Source organism: Populus alba, chromosome 12 (assembly GCF_005239225.2).
Source record: "Populus alba chromosome 12, ASM523922v2, whole genome shotgun sequence".
Taxonomy (NCBI): Eukaryota; Viridiplantae; Streptophyta; class Magnoliopsida; order Malpighiales; family Salicaceae; genus Populus; species Populus alba.
Window position 1 is genome coordinate 14274451 of NC_133295.1, and position 10621 is coordinate 14285071.

The window sequence follows — 10621 nt, forward strand, 5'->3', positions numbered from 1 at the left end:
TGTGAGTGCAGGGACCATATATATGCTCAGATCATCGCCTATAGCATACCCCAGCAGTCCAGCCCCCATGGCATTCACAGTTCCATAGTCCCACTATTTAACTCGCTGAAATCTTGATTGTCTTTTACCATTGGTCCTTTTCCCCGTCAACAAAGAACCTCGGGATGGCTTCTACTACATAGGTTTTTTCTGTGAAAAAAATCAAGGCCTGAGGGTGGTAAGGAGCTCCATCAGTACCAGTAGAACTTTTGTTTTGAGCAAGTCACATGTGAGAAATGTCCAAGACAGTCAACAGGTGATTGCAGAGCTAAAACCATTGCACCGAGCCAGACTTGAGAAAAGAAAAAAATAAAGTGTTTCACGTTGGACCATAACCAAATTAACTCCAGCCACTAGCCAAGCCTACTAACTTTCTTCAACAGGCATTCATGAAACAACCATCTGCTTTAATTACCTGCACTACAGCAGGATGGTGTAAGTGCCCTTCCTTGGTCCTTGCGATTAGGTATTTCTAGCCTCCAAACACTACCTCCCTAACACTTCTCTTTCCGCTTTGCTCTCTCCTTCACTTCGTTCTCCAAGCGAAACCCTTCTTTCTTGACCTGAAAAATGTTTGAAATTCCAGTGAAATGGCTGGTTTTCATTCTAACAATTTATTTACCTTTCAACATTGTCGTTTCTGTGAACAATCCATTGACAAGAAATACTTACATTGTCCAAATGGATAGGTCTGCAAAGCCAGAATACTTCACCAGTCACCTTGAATGGTATTCATCGAAGGTACAGTCAGTATTGTCCAAGCCTGAAATTGAAGGCAATGCAGACGAGGAGGACAGGATAATTTATAGCTACGAGACTGCTTTTCATGGGGTTGCCGCCAAGTTGAATGAAGAAGAAGCTGAAAGACTAGAGGAAGCAGATGGTGTAGTGGCTATTTTCCCAGAGACTAAATATCAACTACACACAACAAGAAGCCCCATGTTTCTTGGGCTTGAACCTGAAGACAGCGCGAGTGTCTGGTCTGAAAAACTTGCAGACCATGATGTCATAGTGGGAGTGCTGGACACAGGGATTTGGCCAGAGAGTGAGAGCTTCAATGACACAGGCATGACTCCAGTGCCTGCTCACTGGAAAGGGATGTGTGAGACAGGCAGGGGTTTTCAGAAACATCATTGTAACAAAAAAATTGTCGGTGCTAGAGTCTTCTACAGAGGATATGAAGCTGTTGCTGGCAAAATCAACGGGAAAAATGAGTATAAATCGCCAAGAGATCAAGATGGTCATGGAACTCACACAGCAGCTACAGTTGCTGGCTCTCCAGTTCGTGGAGCAAATCTGTTGGGCTATGCTCATGGAACCGCAAGAGGGATGGCACCTGGGGCTAGAATTGCAGCTTACAAGGTTTGCTGGGCTGGTGGATGTTTCAGCTCTGATATTCTGTCCGCAGTTGATAGAGCAGTAGCTGATGGAGTGAATGTCTTATCAATATCTTTGGGTGGTGGGGTGTCGTCTTACTACCGCGACAGTTTGTCCATAGCTGCCTTTGGATCAATGGAGATGGGTGTTTTTGTTTCATGCTCAGCGGGAAACGCAGGACCTGAACCTGCCAGCCTCACCAATGTCTCACCATGGATCACCACAGTTGGTGCTAGTACTATGGACAGAGATTTTCCAGCCACTGCCAGGCTAGGAACTGGCAGAACTATATCTGGAGTTTCACTCTATAAAGGCCGAAGGACTTTGTTGACACGGAAGCAATATCCTCTAGTTTACATGGGAGGCAACTCTAGCAGCCTCGACCCGAGTTCGTTGTGCTTGGAAGGAACTTTAAATCCTCGCGTTGTTGCTGGAAAGATTGTGATATGTGAACGCGGTATTAGTCCTCGAGTTCAAAAGGGTCAGGTAGCAAAACAAGCAGGAGCAGTAGGCATGATTCTAGTAAATACAGCAGCAAATGGAGAGGAGCTGGTTGCAGACTGTCACCTGCTTCCAGCAGTTGCAGTGGGAGAGAAAGAAGGGAAATTGATCAAAAGTTATGCTTTAACTAGTCGAAATGCAACTGCAACTCTAGCTTTTCGTGGTACAAGTTTGGGAATTAGGCCTTCTCCAGTAGTGGCAGGATTTTCATCCAGAGGACCAAATTTACTGACTCTTGAGATTCTGAAACCTGATATCGTTGCACCCGGTGTGAACATACTCGCTGCTTGGACCGGTGATTTAGGTCCATCAAGTTTGCCAACAGATCACAGGAGAGTGAAGTTCAACATACTCTCAGGAACTTCCATGTCATGCCCACATGTTAGTGGAATTGCTGCCTTGCTCAAGGCTAGGCATCCAGAATGGAGTCCAGCAGCAATCAAATCTGCACTGATGACAACAGCTTATGTTCATGATAACACACACCATCCACTGAAAGATGCTTCAGTAGCTACTCCTTCAACCCCTTTTGATCATGGTGCAGGGCACATAAACCCGATGAAAGCTCAAGACCCGGGTCTGATTTATGACCTTGAACCTCAGGATTACTTCAATTTTCTCTGCACACAGAAGCTCACTCCAACACAGCTGAAAGTTTTCGGCAAGTACGCAAACAGGTCTTGTCGACATTCTCTTGCAAATCCAGGGGATTTGAACTATCCATCTATCTCAGCAATTTTCCCAGATGATACTTCGATTAAAGTGTTGACCCTCCACAGAACTGTTACCAATGTTGGCCTTCCAACTTCAACATACCATGTAGTGGTCTCACCTTTCAAAGGAGCAACAGTTAAAGTCCAACCAGAAATCTTGAACTTCACTAGGAAAAATCAGAAACTATCTTACAAGATCATCTTCACCACAAAGACTAGGCAAACAATGCCTGAGTTTGGAGGTTTGGTATGGAAGGATGGAGCACACAAAGTACGGAGCCCGATTGCTATCATTTGGTTGACACCACTTAAATAAATCATGCTATTGATTTTAACATTTGAGTTTCCATGTTCTTTGCAATAATTAGAATGTTTTGTAAAGAGTCCAGAGGCTCGCTCTTTTTTATCACATGGAATGGAATGCCTGCTCTTTGTTTTTCTTGCGGTCATCAATGAGATAGTTTGGATTGACCCTTCCAATTTGTAGTCATAAACCTATAGATGCAAACTAACAAAACAGAACATGAGGAGGGAGGGCTATTTGTTATGCCAGGGGCAGCTATCTATCTTCCCTACGACTCATAGTCGGTTCATCTCATATGTATACTTCATTTTCTTAATGCACTTCAAAAGGTGTCAAATTTAACTATATTTAGGGCAGAACATCAGTTGCTCTTCAGCTTCTGTACATCATACAAACAAAAACTAGAATAATGAAAAAAATGTTGTCAAGGTTGTGGTAAAAGCTAAGGTAACTAGTAGTTGTTGTAGGAATAGACGATGTTTGGTAAGTTAAGATGACAAGTAGTTGTGGTAAAAGCAGATAGTACCTAGTAGGTGATCAGTAGTTATGGTAATAGCAGATGATGCCCCGTAAGCTAAGTGACCGGTAGCTATGGTACCTGTAAAATTGTTAGAGAATAATATAAATTGTATTTTGAGACTTCACCTAACAGCTTAAGCTATTGGGTTGAGATGATTATTTGACATTGTATCAGAGCCTTAATGACCAAGCGGTCACGAGTTCGAATCTCGCCATCCTTATTTATTTGATAAAAATTAAGCACAAGGTAATGTGAGTCTGTGCAAGTTTCAAGCCCAAAGAGCTTTTACTTGAGGGGATGTGTTAAAGAATAATATAAATCATATTTTGAAACCTCACCTAACAACTTAAACTATTAGATTGAGATGGTTCTTTGACAAAAACGTCATCTTTGATAGACATGGGGAATCTTCAATAGTAAATTTAGTAACTTTGTAGAGGGAGAATATGCAATGATATTTTAGAGAGATTGACTCTGAAAATATATGTGCTAAAAATATTAAGAATGGAGAGATTGTGAACCTTTGACTTGAAGGATTCGTAGTGTATTTATAGCTCATGAATCTTGTCCTTTTATGAAGAGAATGGACTAAATAGTAATTTCATCTTTGGGATATTTTAAATTGTATTATATTTAAAATAATATGTATCAGATCAATATAAAATACCAGGGATCCACATGAGGTCTTGGAAAAAAAATTTATGGGTTCTAGGCTTAGGCAAGGTAATCTAGCTCATCAAAGGTAAAAATGGGTTTAGGCATGCTGTCTAAACTCAACGTGTTAGGCTCGGACGTGATAGCCCAATCCCACGAAGATGTTAGGGTGCATGCCCACCACCCTTGATGTTGAGTAGTATGCCAAGTTGGGTGCCCATACACTGGGTGTATATCTTGTGTATGCACCCATGCAATGTGCATGGGCTTGGGCTCTTTGTCCGGGCCCATGGTCATGGGATGTGGGTTCAGCTCCTTGCTCGAGCCCATTCTCTTTGGGATCTAGGCTTGGGCTACCATGGCTGAGTTCATGTTTTTTAAGTATTTTTTAGGATTTTTTTCTTAGGAGGGTTTTTCAGCTTGTCATTTTTTGAATCCATCACAGCTCATAATTTATTGGTTGATTGTATATCATTGATCAACTCCATTTCTGTTCACTAATGTTACTCTCTCCAACTGCAAAAGCACATTCTAATAGAAATGAAAGTGGGCTACACTCCTCTAATCCACCAGCATATAGCATTGTTTCCATACTAATCCTTGTGAATATGGGGCAAGGCTTGTTGCTTCAGTGGGTGCGATTATTAGCTGTCTCTAGAGTACTGCTGGTAAATTTCCTATAGTGATTGCTATTGTTTTGCTAAATGACTCTTCAAATCAAGATGTTTGTAGTACTGTCCGAGTCTGAGGTTAGCAATTTTCACCTGTAACCTGTCACAAGGAACACTGAAAATGTTTGATCTAAATTTTGCACTCATGTATGATTCAGCTCTATGACATGTTATCCCATTTGACAACTGGTGTTGAGCAAACTGCTGTTAGGAACACTTCTGTAATCATCGATCGTCGGAGTCAAGAGCAGTAATGTAACTGCAGTTTTCTCTTACCTAGAAAAGATAGTTGCAATTTTGATCATGCTAAACTGTCTTAATTGATAAAACAGGTCATAAATATTATCCATTGATATTGAAAAACAATATAGAATATCATTCATTGATTCTTGCAAAGCAAAGAAAATGGTGACACATAAGATAGGACAAGTATCTTCTTCTGGTAAGTTCGGAATGCTTCTCACCATACAGAGAAGATTGTGAGCAGTCATAGAATAGAAGGCGCCAATGGAGTAACCTCTATGGACATTGTTTTCAATGCTGGATTCGATGAGCTGTTGTCTAGGTTACCTTCGAATTCCACATCATCTTCTAGGAAATTTACCACCATTGACATGGAAGGCCTGTTTGCATAATCACTTTGCAAACACCATGCAGCAACTCTCAGAATAGTCATCATTTCAGCTTTGTTGAATCGCATATCTTCATTTTGATTGTTGACTAGATCCATCAATCGATTCTCCTTTGCCTTTTTCTCAAAAAGATTTAGTGAATGCATTTGTGCCTCGGGCAGAGAGCGATCAAAATTTATCCTCCCACATAACATTTCCAAGACAACAACTCCAGAGCTATAGATGTCAGCTTTTTCTGTGATCACTGAGCTCAACCATTCTGGAGCTAGATAGCCAGGAGTGCCTCGCATGATAGTCACTATTTTACTCTGGTCTTTGTCAACCAGTTTAGACAATCCAAAATCAGAGATTTTGGCATTAAAATTATCATCTAGCAGGATGTTTTGGGGTTTGATATCCAAATGGATTATCTTCTGCCTACACTCTTCATGAAGATAGGCCAATCCCTGGCTATGTCAAGGATGATTTTCTTTTTCTGATGCCAATCGAGCACAAACTCACAGGTTTTATAGAATATCCAATTATCCAAGGACCCATTAGACATGTACTCGTAAACAAGAAGCTTATTGAATTTATCAGAACAAAAACCAAGAAGTCTTGCCAAGTTCACATGGTGAATACTACCAATTGCCTCAACCTCAGTGAGAAACGATTTCCTGACTTGGCTTGAACCATTGAGTTGCTTCACTGCAATTTTGGTGCCATCAAGTAAAATCCCTTCAAAAACTTTACCAAATCCTCCCTCACCAAGAACCTTTCTTAAGTTTCGCGTCATGGCTTTCAGATCTTCATAAATGAATTTAGTAGGCGCTCCAAGTTTTTTTTTTTTTCTGAGTAATCTTCCTCTACATCATCGACATTTCCTCTTTTTCGAGCTAGCAGCACCGAAATTCCAATTAAGAAAAGTAGACCGAAGAAGGATCCAATGCTGGATCCTAATATTTTGACCAGTTCTCCTCTCTTCATTCCCTGAGGAACTGCATGTGGAGCGTTTTGCACCTTAAGATAAACAGAGTGATAACCACTGTTATCACTGTCCTTCAATGAAAAAATATCTGGTGGCAAGTAACAATCACCTACAGCAGGATCAGAATGATACCGGAAAACAACAGCTTTGCACGAACAATTCCTTAAACACATCACCTTGCAAGTCTCCAAAGTAGCTCGTGCCTTTTACCTCTAGAAAGATTTGTGATTGTGAAGCATTGCAAGACAAGGGAGTAATTTCAAGACACCCAATTTCAGGTTGTTTTTCAATTACTTGCTTGAAATTGGTTGTTCCCTGGATAGTCGGTTCAGGACACCTACATTTCTGACCCTTAGAGCAAATACCAAATTTCCCACAAACTGTAGGGTAAGAACATTCATCAATTTCCTCCTTAAATAGATCCGCAACCTCGTTCCATCCGAACCTATCGAATTCTTCCCACTCATAAACTCCTAAATGTCCATCTGAGCCAAATCTCATGTACTAAGCAGACGAAGCCTGGTCAAAGAAAATCTGTTCATATGGTACTTCAGTTGATGGAGAAGAATTTAAGAACAAACCTAAGCTTCCATTCATGAATCTAACAAAGGTTGATTCCTTATTCATTTCCGCAGCATTTCCTACATTTTGATAATACTCAACTGAATCAAACAATCCTTTGTAAGAGACAGAAAGAGAAAACAGGCCTTGTTCGGTCGAATTGGACAAGGAAACAGTAGGAGTGAGTTTCTGCCCTGCCATCAGGTTCTGACCTGGAAGTAAGCAATCAGTTGTGTGATCGAAGGATTGCCAGACTGTTGCATTATTATCATCGAAAAGTACAAGGTTGCCCATATCAGTCAAGTTCATACCGGCAACAGATTTACCAGTAGTGTTTGTCGACCAGGCTATGCTCCCATCAACATCTTTCAAGACCAAACCCTCACCCGATGTCAGCTGCAAAGTTGCATTACCTTGAACAGGATGGTCTCTGTTGGCAGACCAAGCTACTACAGGGAATCATAGCCATTGGCAATTGAAATTCGAGTTATTGCAGGTTCCATTGCAGAGGAAACCACAAGCGAATTTTTGGTCAGAGGTTGCGCTGGCAAGAATAGTTCTCACCACTGATCCATCACGAAAAGTGTCTGCACCGACCGTTTTAGTTTTCCATGAATTCCCGACTAGCATAACTGGATCCACGTCAGGTTGGGCAGTGATTAAGTAAACAAGATGAAAACATCTATGGGATTACAGAAAAATCATGGGCTCACATTCATGAGTCTTACATTAACAGTTATTGAAAACATTTTCACGAACCCTAAATCAGGCCCAAATTATTTACTAATTTTCATCTAAACTTTTCTACTGGATAATGGTGATGCAATTAATAAAACATTAAAATCGTGTTTCATAAAAATTTAATTTTTTTTATTAAAATTTAATTATTTTTTATATATTAGATTATTTGAATATGTTGATCTCAAAAATAATTTTTTAAAAATAAAAAAAATAACATTTTAATACATTTCAACATAAAAAATATTTTAAAAAACAATTACAATCATACTCCTAAACATGTACTAATCATACTCTAAGATTATATTATCTTTATCCCAGCTTATACATTTCAAGAATATTTTTTTATAAAAAATAATTTTAAATGGTCATGTTGCTGTTTGAAGTTTGAACTAATAAAATTATTGTATAAAATATGTTATTTCACTAGTTTTTTTTGTTTTTTTATCAGAAAAAGGATGGAGTCGTCGAGGTGATAATATTTTTTATAACAAAAGAAAGGGGAGAAAGTGTTTTGACTATGAAGATCATTAACTATTAGTATCTTCTTCTCTTGCATCTGCAATATCGGTCAGAAAGCTTGATTTTGCGTATATTTTATTTTTGTGATAAAAAAGAATATATGCAAGGCGCACCTAATACTATAAAATACGTGGATCTTAGCCATCACTCGAGCTTGTAATCGTGCTAAAATACTATAATATCGTGGCAAAGTCATTGGGCGGCTATATAAAATATATATCATCTAGCCCTTTAATTTTAAATAGAAATTATTAAATTTAATTGGGACTGCAATTAATTGTTCATTTTTTATTTTTCATGTAAGAGAAACCTCAATTCAGTCTTCAATCTATCCACTAATATTCAATAGTCTCTCTGCATTACAAGATTAAAAGTCATACCAAATTAAAATATAATACAGCCATAAAACAAACTAAAATAATAATTTTAATTTTAGAGAGTTTAGTAATGGTCACGGTTTAAAATTCTTTTCACTAAAATATATTAAAAAATATTTTTTATATTAATATATTAAAAATATTAAAAAAATTAATTTTAAATAAAAAATTAAAAATTTTAAAAAACATAATTATAATTATATTTCCAAACACCGTATATAAATATTATTGTCACATGACTAGTTGCATTATTGTTTTACTCTGATTTACATCTGTCTAGTCAAATCTTTATACACAAGTTCATCAAAGTAAAAGGAAAGCATCGCACGGATACTACTAAAATACAAAAAAAAAAAAAAAAAAAAAAAAAATCACTGATCTTTGACCAAATTGGCTCCATCATCGTTATCATCCACAATTCCACTACCGCTAGGCAGATGCAATTATTTTCTTGAGGAAACTTCACAAGTAAATCCTCCACGTGTTGGCTCGAAGTTTTCTCTCAAAATCCTTGATTATGAAAAAAGATGCTAACTTCACAGGCCGTGGATTAAAGCCAGCAAGAACATTGTTTCATGTCATCATACCGTGTTTCAAAACAGAATAATTGAAATATATGTTCAAAGTTATCATTGCATAACAGTGTTTTAGGTTTTTTTAAAAAAGTCATTGACATACATATACAATGATTAAAACTTGTAAATATTTTATATGACTTTTGCTTAACTTGAATTTTATATTAAATTAAATCAGAATGGTTTAAAATGACCTTGATAACTAAACAAGTTTAAAGAAAAAAAAATATATGTCATGTTGATTCTAGTCAACCCGTCAAAACTGTAACTGTATCTATGAACTCTATTATGTTGAATTAATTTTTTTTAATTTATTATATGATAAAAAATAAAACCAATTTATAATCAATCTAATACTAAACGATAAAATTCAATAAAAATTCATATCAGATAATAAAATTAAACAAAAAAAATCAATAAAAAAAAGATCCCAGCCAGAAGTGTGGGTTTAATGAATGCTCGCGTGTCTAACCCAATTTTTATTCTTTTAATAGTTTGCGCCTCTTTTTTTGAAAAAAATATTGACAAATAACATGTTGTCTGTCACAATGTAAAAATTATTTGCATCATCACTACTTTAAAACACAATTTTAAGCTCGCCTTGCACACTTCAACCAACTGAGTTGCAACATAAATTTATTATGATATGATTCAAAAAATAAATTAGCATGCTTCATTGTTTACATAAACAAAATATTCAGGTGTTGTTAATATGGTGTTAGCAAGATAAATAAATAAATTATATGAGGATTAATTTAATGTGACTTGATTGACTTGATATATTTAAAGATAACCTTGATGATCGATAAAAATATAAATTAAATTAAAAAATTTAAACAATATTTTTTTAGATATTGAAACGATAACATATTAGATCAACTCGAGTTAATTTATTTAATTACTTCTCAGATCACGAGATCCTAATATCCCTATAAAAAGCAATATTTTTTTTTTATTAAACTCAATTATCAATCAACCTAATATTGAATAATAAAAATTTAAACAAAACTTTACTAAATAAATTAGTCAAGTCAACCCGGATTAACTTGTCAAACTTTGTTCATAATTTTGAGATAACTTTATAGAAAGTAAATCAAAATAAATTATGAAAATCAATTCTCTGTCAACTCAATGTTAATTTAAAAAAAAAACGACATAAGAAACCACCACAATTAATCGACCAAACTCTTGACCCGGGTCATAAAAGTAGGATAGTCTCATAAAATACAAATCAAAACAGATTATAAAGCCTACTTTCCAATAAACTTAATAATGAAAGATGAAAATAAAAAATAAATTGACAAAAATACCCCTAGTCAACTGGCCTAACCTATGACTTGAGTCATGAGACCATGATAACCTTAAATGAAGCAAATAAAAAAAAATTATAAATTTCAATTCCTAATCAACTAATGCTTAAGGATTAAATTAAAAAAAATAACAGACAAAAAAATTAACCAGAGTCAACCC

General features: G+C 36.5%; 1 protein-coding gene and 1 pseudogene across 1 annotated transcript; one reads left to right on the forward strand and one right to left on the reverse strand.

Moving 5' to 3' along the window:
• Positions 1 to 3079, forward strand: LOC118060678 (subtilisin-like protease SBT1.3). Its single transcript, XM_035073938.2, has one exon. The coding sequence runs from the start codon at positions 610 to 612 to the stop codon at positions 2944 to 2946; it is 2337 nt and encodes a 778-aa protein (XP_034929829.1). The 5' UTR covers positions 1 to 609; the 3' UTR covers positions 2947 to 3079.
• Positions 3080 to 4746: 1667 nt separating this feature from the next.
• Positions 4747 to 7398, reverse strand: LOC118060580 (G-type lectin S-receptor-like serine/threonine-protein kinase SD2-5; annotated as a pseudogene).
• Between the last annotated feature and the right edge of the window lie 3223 nt (positions 7399 to 10621).